Source organism: Lycorma delicatula, chromosome 6 (assembly GCF_047948215.1).
Source record: "Lycorma delicatula isolate Av1 chromosome 6, ASM4794821v1, whole genome shotgun sequence".
NCBI classification, from domain to species: Eukaryota; Metazoa; Arthropoda; class Insecta; order Hemiptera; family Fulgoridae; genus Lycorma; species Lycorma delicatula.
In genome coordinates this window covers 103545138-103569995 of record NC_134460.1, presented here as the reverse complement: position 1 = coordinate 103569995, position 24858 = coordinate 103545138, and the positions used below count along the sequence as shown (strand labels likewise).

The following is a 24858-nucleotide window of genomic DNA, read 5'->3' as shown; positions in this document are numbered from 1 at the left end:
CAGTCAATATTTAAGAGAAATTAAGCGATTTCATGAAGAGGGCAAGACAATTTTTTATCTAGATGAAACTTGGGTTAATGCGAGATGTGTATGGGAAAAGGTATGGTTGAATAAATAAATAAAGAGCACAACAGATGCTTTTATGAAAGGTTCATCTACTGGTAAAGGTTCTTACCACCCAGTAGGTAAACAATTAATACTAACACACATAGGAAGTAAAAGTGGGTTTTTGAATTTTTGAATGGTGGTTTAAAAAGTTTAATCCATGTCTTCCCAAGAGTATCATGATGAAATGAATGATAACAATTTCATGCTGTGGTTTAAAATAATTGTTGGCATTGTTGTTGAAGGATCCACATAGTAATGGATGATGTGCCATACCATTGCCTGAAAACTGAAAAAATTCAAACACTTTGACCTGAAAATCAGAAATTGCTGAATCATTATAAAGTAGAATAGGAGATATGGGATGAAATTATAAAGTATATGAAATAGCAAAATTAAAAAAATTTGTCATGTTGTATCTTCCTCCATACCATTGCAAGTTTAATCTGATAAAATTAACATGGGCACAAGTCAAAGGCTACATTGGGAGTAATAACACAACATTTAAGGTAAGTGATGTAAAAAAATCTATTGACAGAAGTGTTAACAGAGTAGATGGGAATGTTTGGAAAAACTGCATTCAACAATGTAATTAAAAAAGAAAAAAAGCAAGCAAGCAGACAGTTTGCGTGAAAATATTATTGATGATATTGTGATAAATTTAGGAAATTCTGACAATAGTTCAACAGGCAGCAGCTTATTGGGGGTATTGAATACATTAAGGAAACAAATATTTTTTTCTGTTTTAATTGATGAAATTTTAATATAGCAGTAATGTACTTTCTTAAATTTTTATTTTTATGATAAATATATTATTTTACCACAATTTTCTAATCTTTGTATTACAAGTTATTTTTACTTCATTTTTATGTTAAAAGTAAAGAGAAGTGTTTTTTTTCGGTTGGATTGTCCTAAATTACATTAGAATCATAATACTATCATATTGTTGATTTGCTGCACACATTTGTGAAACAGATTTTATTTTGTTATACAATAAATATACGATGGTGGTCACTGGATACTGACCAAGGGCTGGCCGCACACGAGTTACTGAGGATGGCTTCGAATGTGACTAAAAGAGTTATGACAAGAATTTTTTATTTAAATCATTATATTAAATTAATACAGTAGAATCAATCACTTTATACTGAACTGATATTGATCACTAAAACAAAATTTAAAGTCACCTTTAAAAGAACTTAATAAAATCAAAATTAAAATACAGTACCAAATTGAATCGTTTGAAATAGGTCAAGTTAATGCTGAAAATAATATTATTAGCAATATCATAAAAGCATGATTTTTGTGGACAGTGGCTATCATTAAATGCTGATTATAGAAAAGATACCTCTATTATATTTCTATTTTAAAAAAAGTTTCTTAGTATTTTCAATTTTTTTTATAAATATGATGTTGAAGAGGAAAATGACAAAAAAAGTGAGTTTTACCAATAGCATTTATAATAAGTATTAAGCTAAAAGATTAAATAGAAAATGTAAATGAAGTATCTAATATTTAACTGTTGAGAGACAAACTGAAACTTGATGGTTGTCATCATTAGTGGAAAGGAGAATAGATGTTAGCAGCTTGGTGATGTAAATTTTCCCTCCACCACAGACCATCATCAATCCTGCTATTTAAGCAAAGTAATTGCTGACATTTTGAAATTGAAAAATTTTATGACAAGTTGTTACACATAGGAGGTTCCTTTTAATAGTAAGGAATCTCACTGCAAAAATTTCACAAAAATTGGAAAATTTGTGTTTGAAACACAAAAAGATGGAATATGCCACAAGGTCAAGTTAGAACAGGACTATATTTCACTCTTTCAATAAATTTACTTCAGTTTTTTCATTAAATAACGAATATTTTTACATACTCATATTGACCAACTAAACCAACAAAAAATGCAAAAATTAAATTGATTCTCATATTATCTTTCCAAGGAAAAAATAATTTTTGAACTGGCGCCTATACGATGACAAGTAACCAGAATATTATACATTTTAGAATTCAAAAATGAAAATTATACTTCTGTTAGTTTAAATTATATATAAAAAAAGCAATATATCTGTATTTAAAAATGATTCTATTTAAAGTATTTCTAAGCTATTTCATTATTACAGCAGCTAACAATAATAGAACAAACAGCTATGAAGAATATATTGTTAACATTGAAATAGGAAACTTTGTTGAACTTGATTATAGAGAATCGTTTTAAAAATGCAATTACAGAGCCAGCCTGGGTAAAATGGTAAACTACGTCTGTCCAAATTGATAGTTTCACAATATCTTACATGACTCAAACATAATGAAATTTTAAAATAAAAAAGAATATGAACTACAGATTATTGTCAATGAATAATCTGAATACCCTATATCACTGAAGTTAAAAATAGAAAGATGAATTTTCAATTGTCAGGATAATGTCAAATTGTACTGTAAATGACAGAATAATAATTTTGAAAACAAAATAATACTTTATCATGACAAAAGGTTTCACCAAATAAAGTTTTGAGATTAAAATCAAGTTGTCAATATCTGCTAATAAAATAGATATTATGCATACACATGATAACAATAATAATAAAATTAGATGTAGTACATCTAGGATTTGTATAATTTTGAAAACCTGATCAGAATATTTTATGATTTCAACCAGTAATAGTAATACTGTCAATGGCGGGGGACATATTTTTATGGTTATAGAAAAAAAGGTTGAAATATAATTTTTTAATCCTACAACTTTACACACCGCAAAAAAAATATATCTAATAAAAACTTTTATTAGAAAAAGAGAAATACAAAATGAATTAATTTTTTATAAGAAATACATCTTTCAGACAAATTTATATACAATATAAATTAGGAATATCAGTCCAAGCACTTTACTACCAATTACTGTTAAATAAAAACTTCATTCCTTTTCTTTTATTTATATATTATATTTTTAAAAACTGAAGAAACCTAAATAAGGAGCACATAAGTCATTCATAATTTAATAGACTAAGCATATAGAAGTAAATAATAAATAAAACCACAACAATTTTTTTAAACTATAACAGCAATAATAAATAGTAAAAGGGAAGAAAATGGAAAACACACAAAAATAATTATAGATATTAAAAGGAAATATGTATGAAACAACAATAACAATACATAACATCTTCAGTACTTTTTACATCCTATTTCTAGGATAAAAAGTTGTTAACATAATCTGAAAAAGAAACAATATAATTATTTCTCTAAAAAAATTAATTTTACAGTCAACTGAACAATTATTATTCGGTGAGAATAAAAGTCATACTTAAAAAATATTTATATTCTTGAAAACATGATAAATTTATAAATAATGTATTCCTATTCACTATTATGCTTTTAATTTGGATGTTATTAAAGTCAATTATTAAATGTCAATACAAATTATGACTTTTTTTATAATATTATGATTTTGTGTATAAAACTGCATTAATGTATAATACTTATAATTATTTCAGTTTTGAAAAAAAGCCTTACAAATGTAGAAAAATTTTAAAATCTTATTGTTCCTCAAAAACTGAAAAAAAAAATCAGTAGGCTACACATATGAGTAACGAATAAAACATATAAAATTGATCTTTTAATAAAAAAACTTCAACTCAGAAAATGGCTTTATACTTATTTGATAAAACAGATCTGAAAGATTTTTTGAGTATGACATTTTTCACTTCCAATTTTTACTTTAAAATATAAAAACTACACCTTCATTCAAATTTTCAACTGTTAATAACTACTTTTTACTCAAAATACTATCACAATCATGTCATTAATGAATAAAAGCATAACAACAGCTCAGAAGAGACAAACATATTATCAACTGTGTTAAATGTTTCAGTTTTGTTCAGTAAATTCCTGAGCTTATGAAATTATAAATCAAGAAGTACCACTAGTAGGATACTCATTATTGTACAATGCATAGTCACAATTCTGCAAAGTACCAAGCAAAAACTGAAGTGAAATATTTTGCTTAGTCATTTATGCTTCTGTTTGAGTAAGCAGGTCAAACTTTGATGCTTTTCTTGCTTTCTGAAATGAATTTATGTGAAACTTGGAATTAAATTTTGAAAATCCTTTATGGAGGTATTTGAAATGGACAAAAATTACTTGGAAATGATTAAAGCTTTCAGTACCACAGCAATGTATCACAAGGGTGACCAAAAAAGTGCGGTCTGGTGCTAAAGTGATGGTAACAGTCTTTCTGTCTTATTCCAAGGGCATAATTCACTACATATTTATTCTATCAGTGAAGGACTGATAGTCTTTGGGAAAAACCTTCTCTTTGAGAACAATGTCTTTTAGATAACCAGATGAATGCTCCTCACTGATGTGCTGATGTAATTACTGCTATTAAAACATAATTCTTAAAGCAGGCTGTGGTCATTACACAGCCCAAACTAAAATCAGTAGACATTCTTTATTTCCTAAACTGAAAAGACACTGAAAGGTTGTTTGAATAAACTAACTTTATTTAAAAAAAACTGTTAGTGAACCACAAAGTAACCCAAAAGAAAAGTCCTGAACATGTTTCACAAAATAGAAAATGTATATAAAGTTGAGGGGTTGTGCTCTGATGTCAATAAACCAGAAAAACTTCAAGATAGGCAGAAAAGTTATTATTTCAGGAGTTTACCAGGATAAATCTTGTATATGTCCAAGACTGAAAAATCTTCGACAAAAGTCACTCTGTTTCATAAAAACAAAATATATATCCCAGAAAAATCTTTTGATTTCTTTCAAAAGGAGGGTTGAAAAATTTTTCCTTCCTGCCTTTTACAGCTTCTTCAAGTGCAGAAAAGAAAAATTAAAATTAATAAAGGCTGTAACAGAAAGATAAGTGTAATAAAAAAGAATGAGAAAACCAATATTTATAAAAAAAAAAGTATTATGTAAACACACATTGTTCAATCGACTGAAACTAGCAATTTCTTAATTTTTATACAATTTAATTACTAAGCTAAATTAATCTATTGTTTTCAAAAACATTGCTCAACACTTCAGCAAATAAATAAATTAGAAATGCACAAAACAATGTTACCAACACAAATACATACTGATATAAAAACCAATAATAAATATAAACAAAGCATAAACAAATGAATGAAAAGACAAACACCTACAGAATTATAATTATAAACTTACGGTTTCCTGTTAGCGTGAGTGAGAATCCATGTAACAAGAGATTAATATTACAATAAAGAAAAATACAAAACAATGATAACCACACAATAACAATAAACATTCTATTATTATTAACTACAGTGACTTGAGTGGGGTGGGTAATGGGGTTGAAATGTGGTTAAGAGAAACTTTGTTTATTAATCAAGATACTATAATAGAAAAATTCTAAAAAGAAGGCAGCAGTCATCAATTGGAACTATTCGTAAAATTTAGTTTAAAAAAAAACATGCATATTAATCAGTTCAAATGAATCAAAAATTTTTAAATTGCATAAATTATTATTTATTTAAATAAAAAACATGAGCCATTTTTGTTGAATATTATGTTCTCTTTTTAACACCCCGACTGTAACTACGTGAAAAAAGGAGGTTATATGTTTCACCTATGTGGTGTTAAGTTCATGATTTTCTTGGTACCTATTGCAGTTGTAGACTTGATTCTTTCACAGAATTAATTGTCATGTTCTCCCAAGGTTTATGAGCCATAAATGTTATAAACTTTAAAAAATTTTAATCTTTTACTGGGGGTTTTTGAAATTTTTCATTTTATACTTGTAATAGACTTATTATTATTATTTCCATGTAATATTTACTTTCAAAATAAAATATAAAAGAGAGTAAGATTTATTAATTGAATGAAATTAACTAATAGTACGCATAATGTATAAATGTAGTAAATGTTTAGTTTTAAATTTTAGTACATTTTTAAGTTTGGCTCACTATTTTTTTTTTTTTTAAATAATAATTAAAATAAAAAACAAACAATATAAACCAATTAGCTAGAATTTTAATCATGAAAAGTAAATATAAAATAGGATTGTTTTATATTCAGAAAAGGCAAAATTAAACAAATGTTTAAAATATACTGTACTGCAGGTAAAAATTTATTCAAAGTTAAGTAAATACCGAAGAAGGCTTAACGTCAAAAATAATTTTAAGGAAAAAATGATATGAAATAAAATCTACATTATTATGAAAAATGTTAAAAATTTTACCTATAAACAGGAAAAAGATTGGTCAATGTTTTTATAAGTAATAAGGACTTGACAAAGGAAATTTAAATTAAATAATAAAATATAATGAAAACAATTTTATTTATAAAGCCACCAAACTTTTTAAGGTATTTTTTTGAATTTGAGCATTATTGGAACCTAAAACTCTAAAATTAAGTATGTAATTTGAGATTATGAAATACTAAACAAGTCGCTTTAAAAATATTAGAACTCTTTCTTACACAGTATTTTCTGGAGCAATTAAGAGACCTTAGTCAGTAGTTTTCAACAGTTCTGTTATTAATGGTGCATGTTCTAAAAACATTAGGAAACTTCGTGATTATGAAATAAAATAAATATTTGATTTATTTGTTGTTCATTTAATGTATTATTTTTGCAATTAAAAATAATATATTGAACAAACAATTATAATGTAGATCAAATATATTATAATTATTAATTACACAATTAATGGGTGTCCCAACATTTTTAAGACAGGTACTAACATCATTACTAGTATAACTGTACTGAAGAAAGTGCTGTTAATTAGCACTGAAAGAATCTAAGTAGAAAAACTTTCAGTATTTTAAAAGTGAGTCGTCTAATATTTAATAATTTTAAGATACTGTGTTTTATTATATTTCTCCCAGTGATTTTAAGTCAGTTTATTTTCTCAGAACATTCACTGGATCCATGCAAAGTTTGTGGGGATCTCTCATAAGTCTGTGGTTTGGAAGGAATTCCTCTTCCTAAGACCCTACTCAGAGACTTGGATTTTTTATTCAGTACCTGTAAAAACTATCAAAAATGTTCAGTGCAATATACATTCAAATGGAAATTGTGCTTATTATTATAGTCAGGCATTCCAATACAAAGAAGAGGTAATAGGATTATATTACTGATAGAGAATGATATTCGATATGATTAATTTCACCCAGCAGAAACAGTAATTGAATGATATGTAATATTGAAGACCAAGCAGTGTTTTACTTCATCAAAAGTATTAAGGAGTATGATAACTTAAAATTAATTTTATTATTTTCAGATGCAGAAATATGAATATCTTGATTATATTATAAGGGTCAAAAATAGAATTTCTACGTTGAAAACTGTTTACTGTTCTTAGTTTCATTCTTTTATTATATGTTAATGCATTTCATAACCACTCCATTGTCAAAACTTATAATACAATTTTTCAAATAGTAGAAATTTGTACTTTTAAATTTCAGTTAATCTTTATATAGCATTTAGTCAACGCCCCTCCCTTTATTTGATATCATGCCTAATCTGGCCTTCTTCTTGTTTATTTGTTATTAATGGTTACATTTATCTTTTAATTTTATTTATCTATTTCCTGTTTTCAATAAATTGAGGTACTTCAAAAGTACATCCGCTTGATTTTGATCTATTCATTTATGATTGTTTTATTGTTACTTTTTAATTTAAAGATTTCTAAATTTTCTAAAATATTCATTCTTCTTCTTTTATTATTGATTTTAATTCTTCTTCTTTTAATTTTGATTTTTAATTTTTACTGTGCGTTCATTATATCTTAATTTTTCCCCCATTTGTACAATATATGTTGCACTGCATTTAGATTTTATTTTGTATATGTCATTACTGTAGTAAATATCTTTTTCTTGTGTATTACTATTAAAAATCGTTTCTAGTGTACTATTTGTATTTATAGCCATTTTTATATTATATTTACTAAATAATTTTTTAATTGGGTAAATTTCTTTCCCAGTAAATGTTAATTTATTCCATTTAAAGGTTTCTTTATTGTTTGTTGTATTAATTTAATTTATTTCTTTTTCTTTTATTCATCTTTTTGATCACTTCTTTTTTTTATATCCTAGTTTCTTTAATGGTGATTTATGTAATCTATCTGACATGTACCTTAAAGCTGCTAATTTATGCTCCATTGGGTGATTTAATTTGTAAGCTATGATGTTATCTGTATACGTTTCTTTTCTGTATATTTCAAAAATGGAAGAAGAGATTATACCAGATATCATGAAAAAATACAGTAGTTCAGAATATAATAATTACATGGATGACACTCTATTAGTAAATAAAAAAAAAATAATAATAATGAAGAAAAGATTCTGGAAGAAATGAATAAATTCCACCATAACATTAAATAAATGATGGAAAAAGAGAAAGACGGAACTATTAATTCTTTAGACCTACCAATAAAAAGAAATAATAATAATCTAAATTTTGAAATATACAGAAAAGAAATGTATACAGATAACATCATAGCTTACAAATCAAATCACCCAATGGAGCATAAATTAGCAGCTTTTAGATACATGTCAGATAGATTACAAAAATTACTATTAAAGAAACTAGCATATAAAAAAATTAAACACTATTTTTCAAATAGCAGAAAATAATGAATATAAAAAAGAAATGATCAGAAAAATGAATAAAAATAAAAATAAATTAAATGAAATTAAAACAACAAATGATAAAAAACCTTTAAATGGAGTAAATTAACATTTACTGGGAAAGAAATTTATCCAATTAAACAATTATTTAGTAAATGTAATATAAGAATGGCTATAAATACAAATAATACACTAACAAAGATTTTTAACAGAAATATACAAAATAAAAAGTAAATGCATTTACTTTTTATTTTGATTGGACAAGTGGAAAAAAATAAAAATTAAGATATAATGAACACAGTAAAAATCAAAAATAAAGTTCTAATTATGCAACGCACTTAATAAAAGAAGGACATTCCCCAATGAAAATGGAAGAATCAATGAAATCGATTCACAAATGTGTTAAAAGAAGAAGAATGAACAGTTTAGAAAACTTAGAAATCTTTAAATTAAAAAGTAACAATAAAACAATCATAAATGAATAGATCAAAATCAAGCAGATTTACTTTTCAAGAACCTCAATTTATTGAAAACAGGAAACAGATAAATAAAATTAAACGATAAGTCTAACCATTAATAACAAATAAACAAAAAGAAGCCCAGATAAGGTATGATGTCAAATAAAGGTGGGGGTGTTGACTAAATGCTATATAAAAATTAACAAAAATTAAAAATACCAGTACAATAAGTTTTGACAATGGAGTGGTTTCGAAATGCATCAACATATAATAAAAGAATGAAGCTAACAAAGATAAACAGTTCTCAACATAGAAATTATAGTGTTCTTGGCAGAAAAGATAATAACAACAACAATAAAAAACACAACTTCAACTGATTAATTATTAAAGGGAATGGTGAGTGAAAACAAAGTGTAGACAGAAGAAAGATATTGTGGTTCTACAATATGAGAGGGTTTGATTATACATTCACACAGTTATTTTACAAGCGAGACAGTCAGATAATGTGTGTGTGTAATGTACGTTATAAATGGTTAGAAAATGCTCTTGCCAAACTCTCTTGAGTAAAAAGACCAGAAAGTATTAGTATCGAAGTAATCTCATATGAAAATTCCAGAAAAAAACTAGAAACACAAGAAATTTAGATCTTTACAATCAATCACATTGTCAACAATCTTTTATCGGGATACTCAACACGGACAAAAATACAAAATAAAAAAGCTTATTTTTAACAAGTAAGTAGCAGAATCCTACGTAGTTTTCCATATTTTATATATATTATATATTATGAGGGTGAATAAAATTTAAATGGTAATTTTACTATTCTACGCAGCAAGCAATTCCGAACTGGATGGCAGAGTGGGGGGTGAGGGGGTTAATATTTGGTGTGATAGACGGGGAACCAACTTGGTTAGCTTCTTTGCTTTGTTCTGTTGTCAGTACAGCCATGAGTGAGCAAGAGGTTCCGTTGTCTGTTGCACAATGTATAATCCTAAAGTTTTTGACTAATGAAGACGATAAACTCGCAGAAATTTTAAACTCATTTTGAAGGTACAGTTTGGGGATGCTACACAGTCCAAGAACCGAGTGTATACATGGGCCAGAAAAGCAAAAAAAGAAAGTCATGATCAATGCCCAAGATCAAAGGTGATCTCCGTTCACTGTTGAAGAAATCGCGTCAGGGAGTGCTCAATCCATTATGAATGATCATCTTGGCTTTAGAAAAATTGCTGCTTGATGGGTTCTGAGATTGTTGACCAAAAATTAAGAACAAGTCAGGTTGGAGATCCATGACAGACTTCTGAATTGATTTTGGCAAGAAGAAAATGATTTTTTGAGATACATCATCACATATGATAAGACATGGATCCATCATTATACTCTTGAGTCAAAATTGGCGAGTAAAGAGTATAGTGTTGCATTAAATTGGTGTGGTTTGGTATGAATAATTTTTGCAACAATTTTTTTTTGATTCAAGGAAAGTTTTACTCACTGATTTTCTCCACAATCAATGAATGATGAATGCGGCTGACACAATCACAATTGCCAGCTGCTACAATAAAAAAACCACCTACAGAAACAAAAGGAGAGGTATGCTCATCAGAGATGTCATCCTTCTCTAGCACAATGCCAGGCCACACACTGTGATTTTGACAAGGGATAAATTGCAAAAAAATGCACTGGGAAACCTTTGACCACCCTCTCTACAGTCCCAATTTGTCCCCCTATGACTATTTTTTGTTTGTATTCTTGAAAGAGAGCAACCACTTGGAGAGAAATGATTTGAAAACAATGAAAACGTTTAGGAGTGCATGAACAATTGGTTGATGACTCGTCCTCAAACTTTTTATGAGCAAGTAATATTCAAGCTTCCAAATCATTGGCAAAAGTGTGCAGATCATTCAGAAGACTATATAGAGAAATGATTAAAGTATATTATTAACCAATAAATTTATAAAAAAAAATTACCGTTTATATTTGATTCACCCTCATACTACATGCTGAAGGACTGTACATTTACTACACTAAACTCAGCACAGTAGGTTGATAGTATTCTTGGTAGCACACACAGAATCTGAACTGATAAGAGAGTGAGGTATGAAATACAGAAATTTCTCAGAACATCAAGAAACTGTTTAAATTGTTGAGACTATTCAAAAACAACTGCAAATCTTTTTCATAAATGACAGCATATAAAGAGTGTGCTCAATCAAATCATACATTGATAAAAAACCTAATAACAAATGATGGGTGGAAGATAAAACTGAATTATTGATAGCATTAAGATTTACTTAAATCTGCTTTGTAATAATATCTCAATCTTCCTTATGGAAATTCAAGCATGAATAATAAGCTGTTGGTCTCTGAGCAGTCAGTATTTCTAAATTAAATAGATTTAGTGATTTAAAATTAAAATAAATACTTCAATATTTGGCTGAAGCACAAAGAGAGAAAAGCACACAAACTGACAATCCACTTTTTTAAATTCCCAAATTCTCGAATGTCAAATTGTTTTTACACAATACCAGTATACAATAAGAGAAAGTAAGAGGGTGAAATTTATGCTTTTACTAAATTTAATTTTAAATTTTGCTTTAGGCTAAAGGTTATTTTGCTATAAAGGTTTAAGTGAGCACCACTTATCAAAAGGCTAAGTAAATTTGTTTTCTACTTACTTTTTTTTTTAAAAATGTAGTGAATCAAATTTAACATAAATATTAATAAACTGTTATAACTGCATCATAGTACAGTTAAAATTGAACTATAATCTCCAATAAAGGGCAATACAAAATATATCAATTTATCATAAAAATATCCAAATTAAGGATTTTTAAGTTACAAATATCTTCAAAAAAGAATCACAAGTAGTATAAATACTGTACAGCACCATCAGAGTAGTGAGAAAGACATAAATACAGTAAATAATAGCAATAATAAAGGACAATTATTCTTTCATTTATGACTATTACGTATTTAACTACAAAACCATCAACAGATAAAATGTGCAGGCTGAAAAAAGAGTTGAAAAATAAAATAAAAAAAAGGAAAACAAAAATTTTAAAATATCTACAAAACAAATTTTACAAATCTGCTAAGTAAAAATAAAATTATGAAGTTCTTTTAGTTTGTATTATCTACAGAAAGGGCAAACTCTACAGTTTGAATTAATTTGATTAATAATATTTAAATATATTAGTTGACTGATACCAGTGGGGCATCAATATATAAAAACAACTGGGTAAATATAAATTTATCAGCCAGTAAGTTATATGTATTATTATTATGTATTTATTTTATTATTTATTTACTTTATAATTATTATGTATATTTTTATTTTTTTAAATAACAATAATTACATTAATGCAAAGAGCAAAATAATTAGCAGTGGATTATGTTGCATATTAATAACACAGTTATCAAACTATATTAATAAATCAAAGATATTTAATTTTAAGCCAAAAAACCATTGAATCTGAACAGAATATGGAAAACCAAGAACTTGTCCTAAAAAAATATATTTTCTTGAATGTAATACAAAATATTAATTTATTTGGAATAGTAAGTTTTTTTCTAAAAATATACATAAAAACAGTAAAGGCTGTTTTTACTGTAACTTTGAATGTATTCATATCCATTCTGAAAGCTCAAGGTTCAAATAAAACTGTACAAATTACATACAATATGATCTTTCTCTAGATCTGAGATTTTCAAAGTACAGTTTTTGTTTTTCAAACACTAGAAATCTCCATGGTTTTAATTTATCATTAAAATTTTTTTTGCAAACAAGTTTAAGCAGTTTTGCTCTGAGTTTCTTTTACTTAAGTTTAAGTAATATTCTTAATATTTTTAGTACTTATTCAAGGCTGCTCGTACTGTTGAAATATTATCTTTTATAACTATTCCTCTGCATTACAGCATACTCAGTTTCTTCTACTCCCAAAGAAGTTTGCTTATTTGCCACTGGCCTCTTTATCAAAAATGTTAACTGTGTGATCTTTTTTTATTATTAAAGGATCTCTAATTAAATAAGTTTCAAATGTTCTTTAATGATATTTTCAGGATAAAACTAACATGTATAAACATTATAGATTTATATACCAGTTTAATTTTCACCAAGACTCCTACCAACTGTCATTCAACATCTACACTATGGTAAGGTATAATATAAAGTAGTTATGAGGTCATGTGATCAACTCATTTTTCTTTTAAAAACACTGTAGTGTAGTGATGATTTATTTTGTTATCAAGAAATAATTAAAATCAAGACACTTATGAAAAAATTTCATAGGTGTCAAATTTGTAAATATAACTTTTTTCTTTTTTTTGATTTGCTTTTTCTGTCCCAAGAGAAGAGGAGAGGTGTATCAGAACTAGAAAGAGGTGTAGTATAGTATTCGATGTGTGTTTTTAACTTTCAACTTCCAATAATTTGGAGTGAATTGTATGTATTTTGATGTAATACAACTTGAGTACAACAAATATAAATACTTTCTATTCATTTCAATTTAATGTAACTTCCGTTGTTCACAGGAGTCTTTACTTTGTAAATCCAGTATTTTTATATTCATACATTCAAGATTAAAGTGAGTAATTTTTTTTATTCAGCTAGTATTTATGCTTGCTTTCTAATTACATTCTTGGCCAAGGTCTTGGATGACCCTAGTTATGCTTGATGTAAGTAAAACTCATATGGCAGATGTTAATAGTTGGAATGAGAAAGCACTGCAGCACATAGAATAAAATACCAGAAAATGAGTAAGTCACATATAAATAGTGCTTCTGCTTTACATAAAATTCATTCCTTCTTTCTCAGATCAAATCCTATCAATTTATTTCCACCTGTTACACCATAATGACACTTTTTAGTACCTGAAGAGGGAGCAGCTAGCTGCTTCTTAATTGGGGCTCATCTAATTGTGACATTGCTTATGAGATTGTCTGAGTTTTTTTTTTAATTGGTGTTTACATATAAAGGAAAACTAGCAGCTATGGTATCAACTGGATAAGGCCAAGCCCTCATGCTGCATAGATCTAAAATTTAAATCTATAGAAGAACTTTTTGAAGAATAGCAAATTTGCAAAGCTAATGAGACTTCTGAATTACTACATACATCAATTTAAAAAATGTAAGGATTTAATTATTATAAACAGTTAAAAGATATATATCAAAATCTGATTTTTTTTCTATACAAGAGCTTCCTGCTCTTGTATAGAAAAAGCTCTTGTATGTTCTTGCAGGAAGCTCTAATTGGATTTTTAATCCAATTAGAATCATAATTAATATAAATTATTATGAAAAATAAGTGAAATATGTTTTTCCATGATTCATATTATATCAAATTAAGAAAAATCTAGAACCAGCAGAACCTGACTTTATTAAAAGTAATACAATCTCTTTAAAATCCACTAATTAAAAACTTCATAAGCAAATAAAAAGATTAATTAAATTATAAAAAATAAATAAATAAATAAAACATATACAATAAGGGTGCAATTAAAGTATAAATTTATTATATTTTGCAAAATTCACACTATTACTTTCAAACATCAATTAAATGAACAATTATAAATAAATGAATGCTAATCTGTGTTATTTCTACACACAACTGCTAGACATGATATACATTTATGTAAAAATGATTATTAAAAAAAATAATATGATTAATTCTAGTGATATGGGAAAGAGATTATAAATATAAATTATTCATTTAAAAAAATCAGTGAAATTTAAAATGTAGATAAAGCACTAAATCATGAGGGAATGAAAATGTTAAATAATAGTGCTATTGCGATAAAAAAAAATACTAAGAAAATGGTATTAAAATTAAAATGATTGATGCTGCCAGGAGGGAAATTTAATTTTGATCAGTTGATAACACTGACCTTTCAATTAGTTTCCTCATCTCCTCGGTGGTCATGCCATCCTTGGAGTTGGCCCTCATATTAACTGAAAATAAAAAACCATTCTCAAGTCATCATCAGAAAATAAATAAACATAATTAATAAAAACAATTATTTCATACAATTAACAATAGAACATTAATTTATACTTAAAAAACTGCATTTTGTTTTATTATACAAAAAATGCTTCAAATAAAAATAAAATTCAATGCAAAAAAAATCATAACTAGAAAATAATCCAAGCTAAATGAACTAAAAAGAAACTATTATTCTTGCATAAAAATACAAAGTGCAGCAAAAAAAAAAGAAATGCATTTTTTTATTTAGAACACAAAATATATTCAAATAAACTTGGTTATCAGAGATTGAAGCAAATCATTAATCAATTTAAAATACAAGTTATGTATTTAAAATTAAAAATCTTAATATAAATAAAAGTCATTGTTTATACGTACAATACGTGGTATCTGGGTACGTTTGTTCCAAACTTCCTCCTAAATCACAGGACAAATTCAAACAAACTTGGGACAATTATTACATAAACATAGAAAAAAAAACTGTGCTGTTAAATCCCTATTGCAACTGCTGTGAGAAGGGTGAGGGGTGAGAATCTTAAAACATTATAAAAGGTTAAAATTCTGGAACATTTGGGAATATTCTATAATATTTTTTAAAAAAATGTTTGCCTGACCACATTTTATGCATTCTTTCAAAATGTTCTTATCCTTCTATAAGCATTTTCTCAGTGCTCATGCATGATTAATTAATTTAAAAAAATAAAATTAAACCCAGTTAAAAGTTAAATTAATTTGTACATATTTTTATAGCTGCATTAATTATTGTTTGCATATAGTATATTTGTATAGTTGCATTAGTTATTGTACTGTATATTGTTTGAAAGTTTAAATACATGTTCTTTCTTCAAACTCTTTGGGTTTTCATTCAAACCATACCAATTGTAAGGTAATAAACAGGCTGAATTTGAAAGGTTAATTCAAGAAGGAATGTTAAGGAGATTTATATTAATTGTGGAAAGTTAGAGACAATTTTTTGTAAAAAACAAATGGATGGGCCTATGAAGAAATTATGACCTGAGCAATGCCAGATATGTCTATGTATAAGTTAGTTAAACATAAAATGTAAAAATATTTTTGGCTGTCATTCTTTTTTATCTCTCTCACTCACTCACTCACACACTCTCTCACTCTCTCTCTCTCTCTCTCTCTCTCTCTCTCTCATAATTTTATCTCTTTCATACTTATATAAAATAAAAAAAATAATCTTAAACACATCTATGACTTATTTAAAAACTATTATGGTGTAAGTAATTATCATTAATGTGTTATAGAGATTTTAACATTTGATACAACTTATAAAGATTTGTACATTTTTCTGTGCAGAAATGAAAAACTACAATCATTCTTTTTTGTTGACAATGTGCTTGGAAATATTTGAATTGGCATTAAACCAAATCTGACCTATATATTTACTTTATGTTGTATAAAAAAACAGATTGGATAATTCACTTCTTATAATTTTATTCACACTTGAAATAATAATCTTATAAGGAAATATAATTAAATTTCAAATTATTGGTTTGAATTATATATAATTTTAAACTACATAAGTATTAGATAACCAAGTTTACTAATTAAACATATATGTCGTGATGCATGTGTATAAATCAACATGTGTAACAACAGATCAATTATACAAAGAACTAGCAAAATTGCAAATACAAATGCTCATTTTTATATCAATAAAATATTTTACAAATGATATAGAAATTACAATGAAACAACAATCTTTTTTTATTATAAATAACCTATTTCTAAAACTAATAAAGATAATATAACATTACCAAAAACCAGGAATGGAGAGCTAGGTAATTTAATTTATAAATAGAAAAAAATAATATTAAAATCCAAACAAACAAACAAAAATCTTAAATAAAAAAATCTTAAGAATCAACTGATTTTGCATTTGTAATAGATTAATGTATAAAAAAAAATATATTAAATAAATTCCTGGTAAGTGTACTGAATACTGTTCTATAGTATAGAGATTCAAAATGTGATCAACTTACCAAACCAAGATAAAGCATACAAGAGATGCTCATTAAACTGATAAAAAAAGGTTGGGAGATTTTCTCTTTAATTTAATGGCTTTTAAGCACTGAGAAATTTTTTATCTTTTTTTTTTATAAACTGTAAAAAGGCCAGAAAAGGGAAAAATAAAATAGAATGGGAAAAGATGAGAAGACACTTGTATTCTTACAGGAGTGAAATTTAGAAAAGATTTTAGAGTTCATCATTCTGAATCTCAGTATAGATAGCCACCACTGAAAAAAAATGAAAAATTAAACAGATAGCTTGATTCATGTATGTTTTATTATCACATCGGAAATGGTAAAACCATTGTCAAAGAGAACAAGCTTATGCTAAGGGCAGGCAATCAGCTTACAATGGAGATAGTTGTTGTCCTTTTGCAGGGTGGTAGGTGTGAGCCTGTTGTTAGCACCCTCTGGCAAAGGGAGTGCATTGCCATCCTCCAATAACTAGGATCCCATAAGGTGCATTCCTGCTAGATCAAAAGGCAGTAGCACCAACAGGCCTTCAGTGGAAGGACTGAAGGGGAACCATGTCAGGAGAAAGATGCAAATACATTCCTACTCTTCCAAGGATAGCTCAAGTACTGATATTTCAAACTGATCTGTAAGGATTGGAATACAGTCCACAATTCCATCCATCAACAAAACAAATATATAACTGATACTAAATAAACAAATACCCGAAAATACGAAAGACCCAGTAGTAAGGGACTATTCCCAGGTTCTGCAATGGATAAGGGATATTTATCCCCCATCGTCCTTGTGTTCCTTTCCAGTAATTAGTTGGTGGGGGTCCCTACTTTAAATCCAAAATGGCAGTTTTCAACTAGGATTTACTTTGGAGTAAACTACATTTACAGATTTTGGAGTGGTTCAAGTAGCTTATTTGTATATCTACAGTCATAGTGCTGGGAGCTACTGAGTGAGGAGCATTCCACTCTCACCATGAGGTCTTGGGTTCAAGTTTGTGTGTTTTTTAACTTTTATTTTTTTGCATGATACACCACTCTGCTTGCCACAGACTGGCTCTGGAGTGATCATGATTACTTTGAGATAAAGCAACTCAGATGGATACTTCTAAATGCTCCACAATTGAAAGAAAGACTAGAGTACATAATATAACAAATTAATGTACTTAATTTCTATTATAAAATAATTCATTATATATATTTCCTCTACTCAGAGGTAGAATTTGAATCTCTAAAACCCATAAGTTAAAAAAAAAAGTACTTTTGTAATCTATTCACCAATTGTCAAGATCAATAGAATTGTAACTTACACTTTGTATTTTGGTATTTAAATCTGATCTCATCAAAAATTTAAACAAAATCTATAATAAAAAAAAAATCACTTCATAGGATATTAGGCATTGTTTACAGCCACTGAACTATTGCAGTAGTTGCTTTGAGTAGTGTGTATTCACTGGTATAACTAAACATAGTTTATCTTACAAAATTATAATTGAGAAAATATGTAGTGTCAGAAAAAATGAAAGTAACAACAAAAAATCAGAAGGTCTTGTTCCAATCCCATGAATGTAACTAATAATGCAGAGGAACAACTAAACCATAAACAAGTTCTACAAGGTGACAGAAATAAAGTAAAAAAAAGGTTAGAAAAAATTTTTATCAAACTTGAAAACTTTTTAAAAAAAATATTTTTTTATCAATATTTACATATAATACAATTACATTATATAATCTTTTGAGTAATTAATATATTTTACAATGATATTAATTTAAGTAAAAATAAATTAGCAATTTAACTAGTTAAAAATTATATAAATAATTTTGAAAAAACAATTTACACATAACCCAAACTCCTTTTAAACCAAACAGTTTAACAGATTAAAATGCAATAATTGATTAAATATGCAAGCACAATAAAATTAGAAAGCCTGAAGCATTCTATAGCAAAATTATCATATAATGTGCAGTTTCTCATTTGTTGAGTTTTTTAATCTTTCACAGTAAATATAATATAGACAAAATAAAAGTAATCTACTTTCAACAAAGTATTAAGAAAATTAGTGTTTGGTATAAAAAATATCAATGTTACAAAACATCTGAGATGTGTAAAATAAAGAATAAAAAACATGACTGGAAAAATATATAATGCAGATGCATTAATATCATTGTTTTTTAAAAATAATTAAAAAATTTTAAAAAGTATAATAATTACCTTTTTACACTAAAACACCTCTGAAACTCTCCGTACTCAGGAATCCTGATCAGAGAAAATAAAATAAGGTGGCATTTGCATAACACAAAAACACAATTCATGCTGCTTGGTTAATCAAAATAAAGCCAAAACCATTTCAAATTGTATATCATCTTTAGTTATTTTTCATTGAAATTGTAACAAAAAAATAATAATAATAACAGACTATAACAAAATTCTTAAGAAAAAGAAGACAATGAAGAAAATTTGAGGGATATAAAACAAAATAAGTTAATTCAATATATCACATAATAATTGTAAAGGAATACTGTTCTCATAAATGGTATAATTCTGAATCAATAAATTAATGATTGTTGGAAGAGGATTGTGTAGGAAATTTATATGCAGCTTTTCAATCTAATAGCATTATCATGCGAGTCAAATTCAAGATAGAAAGGGGAATAAATTCCTTTGGGCAAGACAATAGGCCTTAAAAGTAGCTACAATAAGTAAGTAACAAATACAGTACAGATCAATTTTTTCCTACACTTGAAGCTAAAATGGTTAGGTGTAAAAGCAGAACAATAACAAAATTTTTAGCCATAAATAGTATGGAAACAAAGCTTTGAGAAATAATACTTTGTGAATTCGCAGAAGTAGAGGGTTGGATAGGTCCGGATCCCAACATAAGATAAGAGAAAAGTGGAAGAACTATTGTTACACATAACAATCTATAACTGTTTAGTATAACAGGGCTTAAAGTAAGTAGTTATCAGGCATTCACATAATTTATGGTTGAAATATGTAAATAAAAAAAGATCAAAGAAAATCATATAAAAAGAAGAGCTTAAATAACTCTCAAATAGAAAGATGTGTAATACTGTAAATAAAAAAATATGCTGCTGTTGTTTATTTTTCTACATAGTTTTTCCCTGTTGAGTTTAGGTAGTGTATATAATGTATTGTTTCACAACAGAAAAAGGAATATTAATTTGCTGTTTTAAACTATCTGTCTTCCTTACAATAGTGATGCGTGTAAAGTATCTGAGATATAAGTGGCACTAATCAGAGCTGCATTCCCAATAGTAATTATCAGTTAGAATTCCTTCAGTGAACAGAGTGAAGGTGTAATTTATAATCCTGAAGATTCCTTATATTTCAGTGGGATTGGTGTGCTGTAATGAAATGAATAATCGTAGCCTAGTTAAAAAAAATAAGACTTAAGTTAGATAGAAAACTGGCCCTTAAATTAGATAATAATAAATTGAAAACCAGGAAGCAATTGAAGTTTTTTTAAATTATTTCATTCAGTATGTATTTTATTATTATTGAAAAGTATTTTGAAATAGAACTATTAGTTTAAATTTTTTAAATCTATTCATGTATCACTTAATTTTGAACAATATTTGAGGGATTACAATACATTCAAAGTATTATGGCTCCAGCACTTACTACTGTACCTCCATTTCATTTATTTTTGTTGTATTCTGGTAAAATAAACATTGATTACCATTACAGAAAGTGAAATGAAAATTCAATGATTATCTAATAATACAGACAAACAAAAAATAAATAAACAAATAAAATCTATATATCACACATCTGAAACTTAAGAAAATGAACTTTTTATATTCATAAAAATCCCTATTACTTCCTTAAGGTTGCAAATTTGAGTGAAAAGTTTAAGTATTTCTGAAATTTCATTGCAACTGATTACAGATATTAAGAGGAATTGACAACTAACACTAATATGAAAAAATATCATAAACAGTTTTATTATGATCTACGTGAGCTTTATTTATTTGTTAGAGAAAAATTAACTGAACATTTAAAAACAAAGCATAGAAAAATAATACTAACCAATGAAAATAATAATAAGAAAATCTTATACAGAACTCTTTTTATGAAAAAATAGACACAATGTTTATGTAAGTAAAGATGTATAGTAAACACTGTATAAAGTTGACAATTAGGGACGACGAGGAAATAAAAATTGCTGTAATAAAAATAACTAAGCACAACATTGGACTTGAAATTATATTAATAATATTAAAAATACTTAGTATATTACTGAAAAAATATACAAACATGAAATGGTAATAACTCTTAAAGAAAAACCAGCACAACAAACATGCACATGCTAAGTGCATTAAAATATGTAACTTAAAAACAAAAATTAAATTATCATAAAAAAAGCAATACTAAAAAAACAAAATTAAATAATTGAATTTATAATTCTGTAAAATAATATAAATAAATGAAAACATCTAGTAAACAAATATTATATAAAAAAAAACCAAGTAAACAGACATTAAATCAATTTCAATAATTTAATGTCTACAATTTTCAAAAAAAAAAAATTAACTAAACATTTAGAAGCAAAATGTAGAAAAATAATACTTACTTATTAGTAAAATACTATAGAATGTGAAGTTAAATTAAAAAGTGGATATAACAAAAATATTTGTGAAACACATAAAGCAGAAAATATTATTTACTTAACTAATAATAAAAACATCTGTATAAATAATCTGTAAGATACAAAATACTAAACCTTTTATTTATATCAAAATCTTACCTTTAAACATTATATTATACAAACTATGATTCCTAGATAAACATTTTGCATTAAACTACAAAAAAACAATAACCCATTCACCAGACAGATGCAAAATTGTTCTAACTAAAAAAATAATGATTTAGGAAGCGTTTTAATTACACAAAAAAAATTTTTAAATCCTCCACCAGATAAGTTAATTGCATATTTAAGGCAGTTCCAAATTACTAAATACATCTGATTACTTTCTGTTGCAGAACTTTCTTGTACAGGAAACTAAAAAAATTATCAATTTATAATATGCTGTAGTAGACACTATAAGAATCAGACAATACTGATAATATAAAATATAGTATAAAATAATTTTTTGAAGATGCATTTTAAAAAAATAAATAAATATGACAATTATTTTTCTTCTGTCATAAAACTTTTTGATGAATATTATAACGAATAAAACTGCACTATGTGGTAAAAATAACTGAAGTTTGATGATGTTAATAGATCTGAAGAGATGAATAATTATGTTATAAATGTAAAATAATGAAAATTAGAAAGATTTTGTGGGTGATAATAAATGACAGGAATAGTTTCTCTATAAGAATCAAATAATGTTCCCCTACAGTACAGATAGATGAAACTGCTTATTAATATCTATTTGTGATCAATGTTATATCTATTCCATATGTCAATGAAATTGCATTTATCATGGATCCACTCTGATATGTTTACTGTACTACACACTACATCAGCTGCTGTTCAGATAAAGTAGAGTACGTGTTGAGGTAAATAGGCTGTACAATAGGTGACTCTAAGCAAAAAAGTGTTGGTAGAGCTTCAGATTCTTTGTATATTAGACATTACTATTGTCGCATTAATTCACAGTACAGAGTTCCATACCAAATGTCATGTTCATTGATACAGTGTGCAATATTATTCCTGATTTGATGACTCAAAGAGTGGAACTGCAGCCAACTGAAAATACATGATTTGGATTCTATGAAGGAAGCTATACTTTTATTATTTAACCACTTCAATTTTATAATATGAAATTCACCAAAGAGAGCAACATGTAATTCATTCAAAGATGTGTCTATTGTATTAGTGTCTGAAGTGTCATGTTTCTGAAAAACTCAAACTGGTATGGCCCAAAGAATTAACTATCAATTCTATTATGCACAAGAGTCCTCTTAGAAGGGAAGGACTTGAGAAGGAAGAGAATATACAACTGGATATAGCAATAACATATCTTACTACATCTTAACAAGATGAGATGAACTAATTTATACTGTTTGCAATGCAAGGCTAACTGTAAACACCTTTTGGAATATTAAATAAGATAAGAAGATTCCTACAGTCTTAGCATAGACTACAAAGGGGAATTAAGAAGTAATTAAAAATTAAGAAAATACTGAAACAGTCTTTTTTTCTTTATGTATAAGGCATAGATTATACAACATTAATTTTTATTTATATTTAAATTATTTTAATATACTCATATATTTTTCACTTTACTTTAATATCTAAATATGACCTTTAAACCCATGTTTAGGTGTTATTAACCCGTTTTCATACATTATTTTTATCATATTAAGACCATGTACACTTTTTTCACTCGTTTTACACTTTAATTTTTGAAAAAGTCTTAAGAAAAAATAACCAAAATTAATGGTTGTACTTTTTGACAGCCAAGTACGTTATTGAAGATAACTACAAATATGATCAAAAAAGGTAGGACACTACATTTCTATCATCAAAATCTGTTATTAATTTAGAATTTTCTTTAAAAAAAAAATACATGTCAAGTATATGTAACAGACAATAGATATACAATAATAGATAATAAACAATGTTTAAGTGTTCCATATAATAAGCAAAAAAAAAAAAAAATAGTTACAAAACTCTTATCAGTCCGATTTCATTTATTAAACAATGAATAATCATAAGAATTGTATTATTTCTGTAAATGTCATATGTATTACATATAAATGAAATTGGGCTGGTAAGAGTTTTGTAACAAATTTTTCTTTTTTTTTTTTGCTTATTATAAGAAACACTTAAACATTGTTTATTATCTATTATTGTTCATCTCTATTGTCTATTACATATATTTGATATGTATTTTTATTTAAAGAAAACTCTAAATTAATAACAGATTTTGATAATAGAAATGTAGTGTCTTACCTTTTTTCATATCAGTATTGTTTTGTTAAAAACATTTTTATTTATATTTCAGAAATTTTTGTTTTTTGAGCAGAAGAAATGATATCTGTGAGACTCTTAACGTATGGTTTACAATTTCATTGTAATTTTTTTTTTTGATATCATTGCATTTTATTAGATTATTCTTTTATTTTTTTTTTATGAATTATCAGTTGTTATATTATGGATTTATTATTAAAATTTATTGCCTTAGAGCAAACAATTTGAATTTCATAGCCAATTTTTTTTGTTGATAGTCATATACTCACGTCATACCATATTTTTCCTTTTTTAATAAAACTAGTATAATCTCTTGTAAACTAATACTTATACTTATATATTTTTTTTTTTAAAGAAGTGACAGGAATTAAAAAAATTGCTTCATCTTCAGTACTTTCATTTACATAACAGCATTTACTATTAAAACAAGCTGTAGTATATTTTCTTTTAAATTTTATTATTTCAAGTACATTATCAAGTTTTTGTATGCTATCTAGTACTATTAAGTACTGCTATTTAGCGGTGCGATTCATAAAGGTTCATTAAAAAAAATGTATAAAAAGACATATTCAAGTCCCATGGTTCATCAAATGGAAAAAAAAGTCTAACAAACTTTGAGGTATTTTTTGAAAGTATTCTTTATTACTAATCTAATTGAACTGAGATATAATGTTTTCATGCTTATTTTTTTTTGCCATTTTCATTTCATTGTTAGGTTGGATCATGTTTAGAACTGTAAATGTAATTCACTGACTTTGTCACCTCTT

The 24858-nt window shown here is 26.5% G+C and overlaps 1 protein-coding gene across 17 annotated transcripts in view; it reads right to left on the bottom strand.

Annotated features, from left to right (window-relative positions):
- The window catches only part of Dscam1 (Down syndrome cell adhesion molecule 1), a 607521-nt gene that overhangs the window by 11086 nt on the left and 571577 nt on the right, over window positions 1–24858 (bottom strand). For 16 of the 17 annotated variants that reach the window (XM_075368244.1, XM_075368245.1, XM_075368248.1 and 13 more), the window contains one exon: window positions 15048–15111. In XM_075368244.1, coding sequence (XP_075224359.1) covers window positions 15048–15111 — 64 coding nt within the window. Of the gene's footprint in view, window positions 1–15047; window positions 15112–19356; window positions 19402–24858 lie in introns of all 17 variants that reach the window. The other variant, XR_012756684.1, reaches the window with a different exon arrangement.